This window comes from Notolepis coatsorum (assembly GCF_963971535.1).
Source record: "Notolepis coatsorum genome assembly, chromosome: 14".
NCBI lineage: Eukaryota > Metazoa > Chordata > Actinopteri > Aulopiformes > Paralepididae > Notolepis > Notolepis coatsorum.
The window spans coordinates 110,281,775-110,295,409 of NC_140178.1; the positions used below are offsets into that span (position 1 = coordinate 110,281,775).

At 44.2% G+C, this 13,635-nt stretch overlaps 1 protein-coding gene across 1 annotated transcript in view; it reads left to right on the plus strand.

Moving 5' to 3' along the window:
* The window catches only part of LOC311241165 (troponin T, slow skeletal muscle-like), a 35,725-nt gene that overhangs the window by 3,164 nt on the left and 18,926 nt on the right, over positions 1-13,635 (plus strand). The window contains exons 2-4 of the mRNA XM_084329897.1: positions 4,039-4,060; positions 5,447-5,507; positions 6,447-6,563. Coding sequence (XP_084186023.1) covers positions 6,465-6,563 — 99 coding nt within the window. The 5' untranslated portion in view covers positions 4,039-4,060; positions 5,447-5,507; positions 6,447-6,464. The remainder of the gene's footprint in view (positions 1-4,038; positions 4,061-5,446; positions 5,508-6,446; positions 6,564-13,635) is intronic.

A 13,635-nucleotide genomic window follows, 5' to 3' on the forward strand; every position in this document is an offset into this window, starting at 1 on the left:
ACGAAGGTTATCCTATATAGCAGGGGTAGGCAACCCTAGGCATGTGTGCCTGCATAGGCACGCGGGGCATTTTCATAGGCACAGGGGGCAGCATTCATTTTTTTTTTTTTTTTTTAAATATTATAGTGAAATATTTTGCACTGTTGTCGCATTTATCTTGTTGAAATCCTCTCACAGGTTCTTTTTACTACCACATATTTAATTGAGACCCTTTATTTGTTTATTATTTCAATTTAGCTGGAAATACATTGCTACATCATTCAGTAACATTTGCAGAGCCTTATAACAAAAACATTATTACGGTCACCATTGTGACCAGTGGGATTAATCAACACATTTTATTATTTATTTTTCTATTTCATTGAACATTGAACATGTTAAAAGCCATTTTTTTTACTCAAAATGTGAGTATTACCAAGTCAACTTGTTCTTAAAACAATGACAATAAACATAGTTTTATTAGGTTGAAATAATGTGGCTGTGTACTTATTTTTCTGTTTTTATTTATTATTATGGATTGAAAACTGAAAACCTTAATGCACAGTAACTGAACTCAATATTTTTAAGTTCTGGTAACTATTTTTTTTTACAGTGTAGTCTGGCGATCAATCAAAACGTATTTACACGATATACCTCACATTCACCCTCCATTCACATCCTGGTGTTCTCCTGGTGTTCTCCATTAGGCCTGTAGGTGGAGCTATGACAGCACACGTACAGTACACACACCGATGGTGTGTGATATGTCCAAAAATGAATGGGCAAATGTGAGTGAAATGGTCACACTGTATGCAGCTGTTTGTCTGCATTGCATCCCCCCCCCCCCAACTCAGATTTAGGGTTGATACAACCATCATAATAATATTGTTAATAATAACAATAACAATAATGATGTAATAATGTAAAAATTATCATTAAAAAAACCTGATTATGAGAAAAAATAATTACGATGCATGGAATATTGTTGAGGCACACTAGTTACAACTATATTTCAAACAGGCACTCCTGTCAAAAAGGTTGCTGACCCCTGCTATATAGTATAGCGAGCGCTCTGCTCTATTGTAACTGTCCCTTTAATCATATGCTATCATGAAAACTTTCAACCACATGCACGCTCCACACCTGCCTGGCCATGGCCACATCCGCTCACACATAAGCAGGGCCATGGCCATACTACCAGCTCCTTCCCCAGTCTTTCACCGCCGAAACGGAAGACACATGGGGTCCTCAGTGAGTTAGAGCAGAGCACTCGCTATACTCATATATACTCCGACCAACGGCCAGCTAACGGCTAACGGCTAGCTCTTACCGACCCACCGTTAGCTACCGGCTAACAGCCAGCAACTGTATTCAGGCTAACGGCCAGCCGCAAGCTAACGGCTAGCTCTTACAGGCCCACCGTTAGCTACCGGCTACTACTGAAGCTGCGTAAGGTGGGGAATAGCGATGCAGGCCAGGTCACTCCAGATAGCCGACTGCCTCTTCTTTAGCCCAAAGAAAAAAGGCAGACAACGCCCGCCTCCCTCACAGGACGGCGTTGCCAGAGATACAGTGGCATCGGCAGCGAAGCCCCGTTTATGCGGGCCGCTGCCGCCCTAAGCTCAGGGATAAAAAACATGCAAGCTCGCATCCCTCGCGCCGGGAGGCACAACCCACTTTCTTTTTGATAGGCGGGGGCCAACGTCCAGTGCGGATGGCAGTGGGCATCCCTCCTCAGAGGTGGGACTTGAACCCAGACTCGGAATCGGGGCTCCCAGGAAAACAAAGCCTCTGTCTTCGTGGGGCGTCAAACAAGAACTCCCTGTCCCCTCCATGCAATCCCAATTGTCCATAGGACGTTACCGGCTAACGGTCATGTGACATGTGCGCCCAATCGCATGACGAGCACTGTCTTAGCCCATTTCCGCGTCGAACAGCCTGCAAATGACCTAACGCATAGTTTATCACTGGTTAAGCTTAGGCGACTCTTTCGCAGTTGGTTAAGGTTAGAGTTTGGAATCAGGGCTGACGTTCTATTGCCATGCTCTAAGACAAACTCTAACCTTAACCAACTTCGAAAGAGCGCCTAAGCTTAACCGTCCAAAGAACTTGCCGTCACACGATTGGGCGCACATGTCACATGACCAGAAACGTCAGTGGCCAATCAGATTCGCAAAACGCACGACCCGTTTGGTAAAAGCATTGAGGCGGCCAGGCTACAGGCTAACGGCCGGCCATAGGCCAACGGTTTAGCTACCGGTGGAGGTCAGAATAATCCTCTAGACTCTCCAGTGGTGATGACATTATCCTTTCTTTCTCCCGTAAATTAGTGAGAGAGGGAAAAACAAAAGACAATGCCAACACAGCTCCTGCAACTAAACTAACTACTTTAATAGGCGAGTCAATATATGGTTTAACCCCAAAAAAATTGATACAAAAGGTTTTTCAATGGATTCTGGATTCAATCGCTTGACGCCTAGTTCTATCACTGGTTAAGCTTGGCGACTCTTTCGAAGTTGGTTAAGGTTAGAGTTTGTCTTAGAGTAGGGCGATAGACCACCAGCCCTGATTCCAAACTCTAACCTTAACCAACTTCGAAAGAGTCGCCTAGCTTAACCAGTGATAGAACTAGGCGTTAGCTAGCTAGCAGGCTGTTAGAGGCAGAAATAGGCGTAACACGATTGGCTCTGAGAGAAACGTCACTGGCCAATCAGACCGCGGAACCCGAACGTGGAACTGCAAGTGCGTTGGTAAAAGAATACGCGCGGCCAGGCAGGTGTGGAGCGTGCATGTGGTTGAACGTTTTCATGATAGCATATGATTAAAGGGACAGTTCCAATAGAGCAGAGCGTAAAACTATAACAAACTATAACTACTATATAGAAGACTTTTACACTCAGACACGGGACATACTGTAACTTATTTTTTTGTATTTTATTTTTTTATTATTTTTTAAACATAACATAAAATTAGACACACAAGCATTAACAGTAAACATCCAAAGTAAATCACAGGACTATACATTCCATTTGAATCAATATAAATGTAGTTTACGAGATATATACCTAATACTTGCTATCTAATACAATACATACATATGCTCTTGCTCGCTCTCCCCCCCAGGACCCCCACTTGGATAATCCATCCATTTTCATTCGTTTCTAACCAGGCACTACAATTCATATGCTAGCCTTTATTCTCTCCACCACTTCTAACCAGATTGCAATGTTGGTTTCACTGACACCTAAAATTCTTGCTGTAGATATCTCTAGATAAATCACATTGAGATAGGTAACAACCCATACCTTCCGGGACATTTTATCCGGTTGAACCATCGTGATGCTATCAGCTTTTTAGCAGCTGTGAGACCGGATACAACTAGTCTCTTTAGCTGTATAGAGGCTGCAAACTGAGAAACATCATTCAACAGCAATACAGAGGGGTGTACAGGTATGTTCAGAAATAAGAATTCTGATAATTGCAGGGTCACTTCTTCCCAGAATATCTTAACCGGTGGGCAATCCCAATACATGTGCATAAATGTACCCTCATCACCATTTGTACATAAGGAACATAGAGAATCTTGTCCAAGTCCCATTCTGTTCAATCTTATAGGAGTCAGGTATGTCCTATGAATATAATTAAGATTAATTTGTTGATGATCTGAGTTGCGTGACGCAATTCGAACGTTTGCCCAGACTTCTTGCCAATCAAAATCTATTTCCAAGTCTGGTATATCCCTCCTCCAGACTAAGTCTAGGGGGAGGGTTCCATACGAGGACGTTAGTAAGTGATGATAAAAATCAGATACGAAGCCTCTCGATGTCTCTCTTTCATAGAAGAATTTGTGATATCTGTGGTGCTCGATTGGTATCTTTAATGGGACTCCATGAGTTACATACTGTAACTTCTATATAGAAGACTTTTACACTCAGGTATAGGGACATATTATTTCCATATAATTTAGCATAGTTAAAAAATGTTGTGTCAAATAATAATTTCCCTCTCCCTTCCCCCCCCCCCTCTCTCTCTCTTTCTCTCTCTCTCTCTCATTAATAGAGGAGGAACGCCCCAAACCCAAGTACGTTTATTTAGTACCTTTGGACTGCACCTTTATTTAGTAACCTTGGACTCTTAAAGCTTGCAGAACTAAACATGTATGACAATGCTGATATCATGTATCAAGTAGTGCACAGGACCAACCACCGGTAAAGCGAGCTCGTCCCTATCTGCCGTCCCCTGCATCGTGCACGTTACACCAGTAAGAAACATCTCATGAGAGGGAAAAAAGGAAAAGGAAAATGTAGTGTACTGTGCACAGCAGGGGTCCGCAGATATGGAACGAGCTCGACGACTCCATACAAATGTCCCAGTCTGTCTCCCTCTTTAAAAGAAATGTAAAAAATAAACTCTTGTCTTCTTGTAACCGATGATTGTTTACAAAATGACACTCCTCTCCGTCATGTCATCACTTTTGCATACCTGTTCCAGGTCATGTGACCATAACACCCAAGTTCAAGTTTCAAGTTCAAGTTTCTTTATTAGTTGTTGTCATACAGAAATACAGAATACTTTTGCATGAAATGCTTCTTTCTGTTTTGCTCCTGAGAGTGTGCTAGATAAAATAACAAGATAAAATAGTATAATATAAGTATAAAATAGAAAGTCAAGTACGGAAACAAGTGTAAACTAAACAAAAATGTTCAATATACATGTATACAGTATATGTACAGTCTATACAATGCAGATACAGTACAGTGTAGAAATGGTGAGGTATAGCTTAGCTTGTGGTGCCACCTTGTGGTGGTGAGGTGCAATGAGGTGCATGAGATTGATGTCAATAAATATAAAGTGTGTTAGTGTCTAAAGTGGGTAAAGTGGGTGCTACAGTGTGTTGTTTATTTAAAGTGAGTGTGTGGATGTGTGTGTTGTGGGTGTATTTGATGGTCTGTTATTGTTCATTGTTCATTGATTCAATACATGATAACTAGTATATTGTACCATGTCTGTACTGTGTTATGTTCTATATAATATGTCTTGTTTTGTTCTATATAACGTGTCTTGTTTTGTGTTATAGATGTATTTATTAGTTTTGTTTTAGCTGGGTTCCCCTCAAAAGCAGGAGCTGCAGCTTATTCTGGGTTTTTCCTTTTCGTACAACCTCAACTTATTACTACTATGAATACAAAAAATATCGTATCGTAAAGTTCCTCTTTGATTTGTGTGTTAAAACGGTTTACTCTTCCAAACAACAGTAGTTGAATAAACTAGAATTTATCAAGCATCATTGTTTCAAATACATTCTCTCTCTCTCTCTCTCTCTCTCTCTCTCTCTCTCTCTCTCTCTCTCTCTCTCTCTCTCTCTCTCTCTCTCTCTCTCTCTCTCTCTCTCTCTCTCTCTCTCTCTCTCTCTCTCTCTCTCTCTCTCTCTCTCTCTCTCTCTCTCTCTCTCTCTCTCTCTCTCTAGACCCATAGCTTCCCAGCACGCCCCTCCAAAGATCCCAGAGGGGGACAAAGTCGACTTTGATGTAAGTGATTAACACAATATTTTATGTTTTTCTATTCTTTATTTTTTATTTACCTTTAACTTTATAACTGTATCATTATTATGGTATTATAATATCGTTATTACTATGGTTATTACTATTGTTGTTATTTGTTTATTATTATTAATAATACTGTTATTAATATTGTTATTGTTATTATTTGTATTGCTATTATTATTGTTGATATTGTTATTATTATCATTATTATGATCATTGTTATTATCATTAATATTATTAGTATCATTATTATTATTATTATTATTATTATTATTATTATTATTATTATTATTATTATTATTATTATTATTATTATTATTATTATTATTATTATTATTATTATATATTAGTCAGAGGTCCTTCATCCTGACATTAAAAGGTGTGTACAGCGATACATCATCGTTTTAGATGGTGCAACAGGTGTAGCGTAAATATGAAACATAACATTGGACATTGTTATTGTTATTATTATTATTATTATTATTATTATTATTATTATTATTATTATTATTATTATTATTATTATTATTATTATTGAAAGATTAACTGAAAGATTACTGTATTACCCTGTATTATACTGTCATACACTTTTACTGTAGAGTATTCTGTTTTGTGTTTTTGTGTTTACATGTGATGTATTGTATATGTATTGTATTTTATTGTGTTCTTGTGTGATGTATCACACATTGTATTGCTGTGTGATGTATTGCAAATGTTATTGCTGTCATCTTGGCCAGCAAAAGAGATCTTGTATCTCAATGGGACTTCCTGGTTAAATAAAGGTTAAATAAAAAATGTAAATGTTGGACATTATTAAAGTAATTTTTCACAACCCATGTATATTGAGCTTCATAAATACTACACCCATCCTCCATTTGTACATCCCCCTCTCTCTCTCTCCATCCTCCCCTCCTGCCCTGCCAGGACATCCACAGGAAGCGCATGGAGAAGGACCTATCGGAGCTCCAGACGCTGATTGACGTCCACTTCGAGCAGAGGAAGAAAGAGGAGGAGGAGCTTATCGGTCTCAAGGACAGAATCGTGAGTCCACTTCCTGGTTTGAGTCGACGCTGATACATCAGAGACTAACTTAGGGGGCTTTCACACTAGCCATTCGGGGTCGAATCAGAGCACGATCGCACCAAAATAGCGTGTGATCGTCCCTGATGAGAATGCTCCCCCCCCGTCCCCGGGGACGCTGATTCGCTCCAAACCTGGACCGCTGGAATAGGTGGTTTCGGGTGCGCGCCAGTGTCCCCAACTAGGGAGCGGGGGGCATGGTGTGCAAGCTTACTGTAATGCTTTCATGCTTGCTTGAATTTTGGGCAGATAAAAACATACAGCAACAACTGGACAATACCCACAAAAACTATATTTATGGGCAATTTGGCGAGTTCAGACCTCAACCAAACAAGCATGTTGAGCCTCACGGCTCAGTGGATGAAAACTTCGAACTTCGAAGATGAAGCCACGTTACAAGCACAAGACTTACCTGGCTCGCATTAGGCCTGGCAATTTTTTTTGCCATTGCTATGTCTATACATTGGTTTCTTGTTCGAATGCATTTATTTCTATAGACCAGTGACATGCAATATAATTGACGCGAGCAATGGGCTAACGTTAGGCTAAGCTAACTAGCGTTAGTAGCTAACCCAGGAAATGCTCAAAGCAGACTCCACACCAGTTCCATTCGTGAAGAAAGGGGGTGGGTTATATTGACAAGGCTTGACAACAGAGGTTCAAATATAACTTCATATTTATTGGTTATTCGTTTCTTTATATCAGCATCCAGTTTCCATCACCGTGTGTTAAACTCTTCCTGTGTTTACATTCGAGTGTGACATCATCGCCTACGGCAGCTTACACGCTCAAAACGCAAACTGTAAACAAAACCCGGAGCACAGACTGCAGTGTGTACGCAAACTAGAGGGGGGAGAGGGAGGGGGGGAGTTCGCACCCAAGGACGGAGCGAGGACGGAGTGGAGGTGATTCGACCCCGAATGGCTAGTGAGAAAGCCCCCTTAGCATCCGGGCCAGTCCTTGCCAACTCATGAACTCTGAGATTACCACCAGAAAATTGCACTCGAACAGCCGACTGAGTGGTGAATACCAGTGATAAACTAACAAAGTGGTAAATACCAGTAGTAAATACCAGTAGTAACCCACTAAGTGGTAAATACCAGTAGTAAATACCAGTAGTAAACTACCAAGTGGTAAATACCAGTAGTAAATACCAGTAGTAATCTAACGAGTGGTAAACTAACCAAGTGGTAAATACCAGTAGTAAATGCCAGTGATAAACTACCAAGTGGTAAATACCAGTGATAAACTACCAAATGGTAAATACCAGTGTTATACTACCAAGTGGTAAATACCAGAGATAAACTACCAAGTGGTTAATCAAGTTTCAAGTTTCTTTAATAGTTGTCATACAGAAGTACAGAATACTTTTATACAAAATGCTTCTTACTGTTGCGCTCCAGAGACTGTGCAAGACAAGATAAGTATGAAATAAAATAACATAGTATAGCATGTAAATTAGAAGTAAAAAAAAATGAGGTCACAGTGTTCAGTATAGACATATGTACAATGTTCGATGCAGAATAGACGTAACTGAGTTACCATATAATATACAATACTGTGCAGTGTACTAATATACAATACTATATAGTGCAAGGCAGAAATGGGATGAGGTGCAATTTAGGTACAATTTACAGTAGGTGTACGAGTTGTAGTGCAAATCCTTTATCAATAAATATAAAGTGTGTTTGTGTGATCTAAAGTGTGGAGAGTGGGTGCTGCACTGTGTTGTTTGTTTAAGTGAGTGTGTGCGTGTGGGTGTGTGTGCTGTGTGCATTTGATGGTTGTTGCATAGTGTTTATTGTTCGTTTAGCAGCCTGATGGCCTGGGGATAGAAGCTTCTTCTGAGTCTTTCTGTGCTCGCCTTAAGATTCCGGTATCGCTTGCCTGACCGCAGCAGTTCAAAGAGGCAGTTGTTCGGGTGGCTCGAGTCCTTAATAATTCTCTTAGCCTTCCCCTTGCACCGCTTGTTGTAAATGTTCTGGAGGGTGGGAAGCCCCCCTCCAATTGTGCGTTCGGCTGAACGTGTCACTCTTTGTAGTCTGCTACGGTCTTGTGCAGTGCTATTCCCAAACCAGGAGGTGATGTTGCCAGTCAGGATGCTCTCTATTGTACATGAGTAGAAGTTCCTAAGGATCTTCTGACTGACTTGGAACTTCCTTAGGCGCCTGAGGAAGTAGAGGCGTTGTTGTGCCTTCTTCACAACACTGTCAATGTGTGTGGTCCATGTCAAATCCTCGGATATGTGGGCTCCGAGGTACTTGAAACTGTTCACTCTCTCAACCGGTGCCCCGTCGATGCTGAGGGGGCTGTAGTCCTTGACCCCCGACCTCCTGAAGTCCACAATCATATCTTTTGTTTTGCTGACGTTCAGGGAGAGGCAGTTCTCCTGACACCACTGTGACAGGTTCTCTACCTCTTCCAGGTAGGCCCTTTCGTCGTTGGCAGAGATCAGGCCCACCACTACTGTGTCATCAGCTAATTTGATGATGGTGTTGTTGTTCCGCTGTGCTACGCAGTCATGTGTGTACAGGGAGTAGAGGAGGGGGCTCAGAACACAGCCCTGGGGGGCCCCTATGTTGAGCGTGATGGATGAGGAGGTGGAGTTGCCTGCTCTTACCACCTGGGGTCTGCCCGTCAGGAAGTCCAAGACCCACTGGCAGAGGTCATAGTTCAAGCCCAGGTCCCTGAGCTTGGCTATGAGTTTGGAGGGGACTATGGTATTGAATGCTGAGCTGTAGTCGATGAACAGCATTCTCACATAGTTCCCCTGCCTCTTGTCCAATATCAGGGATAAACTACCAAGTGGTTAATATCAGGGATAAACTACCAAGTGGTTAATATCAGGGATAAACTACCAAGTGGTAAATACCAGTGATAAACTACCAAATGGTAAATACCAGTTATAAACTACCAAGTGGTAAATACCAGTGATAAACTACCAAGTGGTAAATACCAGTGATACACTACCAAGTGGTAAATACCAGTAGTAAATACCAGTAGTAATCTACAGAGTGGTAAACTAACCAAGTGGTAAATACCAGTAGTAAATACCAGTAGTAAATACCAGTGATAAACTACCAAATGGTAAATACCAGTGTTATACTACCAAGTGGTAAATACCAGAGATAAACTACCAAGTGGTTAATATCAGGGATAAACTACCAAGTGGTTAATATCAGGGATAAACTACCAAGTGGTTAATATCAGGGATAAACTACCAAATGGTAAATACCAGTGATAAAATAACAAGTTGTAAATACCAGTGATAAACTACCAAATGGTAAATACCAGTTATAAACTACCAAGTGGTAAATACCAGTGATAAACTACCAAGTGGTAAATACCAGTGATAAACTACCAAGTGGTTAATATCAGGGATAAACTACCAAGTGGTTAATATCAGGGATAAACTACCAAATGGTAAATACCAGTGATAAACTACCAAGTGGTAAATACCAGTGATAAACTACCAAATGGTAAATACCAGTTATAAACTACCAAGTGGTAAATACCAGTGTTAAACTACCAAGTAGTAAATACCAGTGTTAAACTACCAAATGGTAAATACCAGTGATAAACTACCAAGTGGTAAATACCAGTGATACACTACCAAATGGTAAATACCAGTGTTATACTACCAAGTGGTAAATACCAGAGATAAACTACCAAATGGTAAATACCAGTTATAAACTACCAAGTGGTAAATACCAGTGTTAAACTACCAAGTAGTAAATACCAGAGATAAACTACCAAATGGTAAATACCAGTTATAAACTACCAAGTGGTAAATACCAGTGTTAAACTACCAAGTGGTAAATACCAGAGATAAACTACCAAATGGTAAATACCAGTTATAAACTACCAAGTGGTAAATGCCAGTGTTATACTACCAAGTGGTAAATACCAGAAATAAACTACCAAATGGTAAATACCAGTTATGTGCCGTATTTGCTATCGCGTCCCGCTCTGAGCCTTACGAGATACTCTGTGATACATATTGTATCTCCCACGAATAAAAAACACATGCACCCCACCTGTATGGGGCCCCGCCCCTAATGGTGGCCACCACCCATATAACCATGACCCTGGTCATGAAACACCCTTCCTCTGTTTTCGTCCCAGCGTATTGGATGCGTGCACTATACGAGCTAGCGGAATGAAAAGATTTAGGAAGATTAATAATGTTGAGGGTTTACCGGAGAGTTGTTTTTCCCTGGATTCTCCGGAACTTGTTTCGGCGACGCATGAGACCTGTGCTGGTGGTTCCTCGGCTGACGGCGACGGACCGAGGGGCAGCGTACAAGGTTTGGCTAACGGGTCGGCTTGTACAAAGGTGAGGTCTGTGTCGGTAGGCGTCGATGTCGGTGTTGGTCGTGCTGTGGAGTATGTTTCGGCACCAGGGCCGGGGCGGCTTGGCGATCGTTCCACTGTAGTGGGCGATGTCTTGGCGATCCTGGAACATGCTGTTGACGCTAATGCTGATGCTTTTGCTAATGCTAATGCTACTGCTGCTTTTTCTGCTGACGCTGATGTTGACGCTGGAATGTCTAATAATCCCCGCCGCGGGTTTCCGCTTTTCCCTCCTCTTGCCAGCTTCATTGATGAAGGTCAGTCGGTGGTGGGTGGGGGGAGGTTCGCTGAGCTCTATTTACCTTTTTTACGGGTGAAGGGGCTGACGACGGGGTGCAGCCCGGGGGTGCCTTGGCTAAGTAGCCAGGTAGCTTCTTGTTTGTGCCCAGGCGGGGATGAACGACGTTCCGCCCGGCCGTTGCTTGATAGCATGTCGGCTCGGAGGGTGGCAGTATGGACGAATGAGTGGTATACTGCTGCAGGATGGCATTTAGCGGCGGCCAGTGTTGTGGCTCAGCTGGCTACTTTCCTATCCGAGATGGCGTCGGGTTGTAGGTCTTTGGGTCCGACCGACACTGTGAATATGATTCATGTTTGTGGTGTTATAGAGATCTTGACTCAGTCGCAAGCTATAACTGCGGGGAGGATTCGGATGCTATCGACCTTGGTTGTTAGGCATCTTTGGTTGGAGCAGTCTCCTCTTGGGGAAGAGGATAGGTTTTCTCTCCTCACGACTCCTTTTTCCACAGATAGTCTTTTTGGGCGTTCTGTGGAGGCGCAGGCGGTTTTTGATTCGGGTCCTACACCGCCTCACGCTGTGCAGCCAGAGGTGGGAGCACGATCTCGTCAACGACTGTGGCGAGGTCCTCGACAGGCGGCCATGTTTCCCCCGCCAGTGGTGCCCTGGTTGGAGAATCGACAGGGTATCGCGAGGCCGACAGTCTTGGCGGCCGAGGGATCGGCCATTTTGGGTGATTTCGGGGTTGGTAAACCACCCCGTCGCCATTTTGCCGCGAGCAGCCCGCTCCCCGTTCAGTCCGCTTTCTGTTACCCTCAGAAGCGGGGCTCTGAGTGTGTTCCTTTGGCTGCGGGTCGCGAACCTTCTTTGAAGCGTATGCGGCCCCATTCTTCGCTTCTCATGGAGACAGGGGCTGACACCCAGTTGATGGCTGAGCCTGGGTCTGTCCGTGAGAATGTTCCGTCGTCGCGTGGTTCCTACACCGCAGGTTGTGGGTGGGTGGAACCTGGTGTTACAGCTGTCACTAGTTTCAGTGGTCAGCAGGGGGACTCGGTGCCTCTTCTGTTGAAAGCTCAGCAGGGGTTACCCCAGCTTCGCCCTCGCCAGGCGGGGTGTCGCGCTGTTGCCTCCCACTCCCGTCAAACCGGCAGTGGTCTGCAAAGGAGAGGCTGGCGTGATTCGGGTGGTAGCAATATCACTGCAGGGCTTCGGCGTGTAGGAGTCCATGGGGTCCTCAGGCCTTGCGTGTCTGGCTGCGGAACGTCTCCTCAGCGTGTGCTAGAGGGGTGTTCAGGGGGTGAGTGTGTGTCCACAAGCTTGATGACCGCTCCTCCCGTATCAAACCGGCCCTTTCTGTCGGGGTCCTCCCTTGGTTGCTTTGCACGACGGGGGGGACCGGGCCGATTATCTGCTGTTCCTTGCGGCCCAGCGTCAGTTGACGGCGGGGCCACTGTGGGATTATGTTCACATATGGCGACGGGAATGTCCCTTGAATCAGTGGATGAGGAGAACGTTAGAGGAGGGGCTGGTTTTGCAATTTGCGCAGCCCCATCCTCCGTTCTCAGGTTTGGTGCCGACCCTGTTGTCAGGGTCAGACGCAGTGACAGCCCTGGCCGACGAGATCCAATCTCTGTTGGCGAAGCAGGCCGTCGTTGTGGTCCCGAGAGAGGACGCAATGTCAGGCGTCTACTCCCCTTATTTTCTGGTGCCCAAGAGAACTGGGGGGGTCAGACCTATACTGAATCTGTCCGTGTTCAATCGGTTGATTGTAGCGAGACCGTTCAGGATGTTGACCGTCCGACTCCTTCTGCTTGCTGTCAGGAGGGGGGACTGGTTCACCTCCATAGACCTGAAGGATGCGTATTTTCACATACCCATTTTCCCTCCTCACAGGAAGTTCCTACGGTTCCTTTTTCAGGGCGTAGCGTACGAGTACCAGAGGATGCCGTTCGGTTATTCTCTGGCTCCCCGCACATTCACCAAGTGCGTGGCGGCTGCTCTGGGGCCTTTACGTCGTCGGGGGATACGGGTCCTGTTTTATCTCGACGACATTCTGCTTCTCAGCCGTTCGGAGGAGGTTGCCAGGTCTCATACTCGGCTGGTGGTGGAATTCCTCACCGACCTGGGTTTTGCTGTGAATTGGAAGAAGAGTACCCCTCTTCCCAGTCAACAGGTGGAGTACTTGGGCTTGACGTTGAGGTCGATGCCCATGCTTGCGACCCTCTCGGAGCAGCGTCGGAGGGTTCTCCGTCACGCGCTCGGGGGTTTCCGTCCGGGAGGGACGGTTACGGCGCGGCAGGTGATGCGCCTGCTAGGCCTTATGTCGGCGGCCCACACGGTGGTTCCTCTTGGCCTCCTTTTTATGAGGCGGATACAGAGGTGGTTTCTCTCTTTGAGAATAGATCCGGTGTGGGGCAAAGGGAGACGGTTGACGGTTCCTTT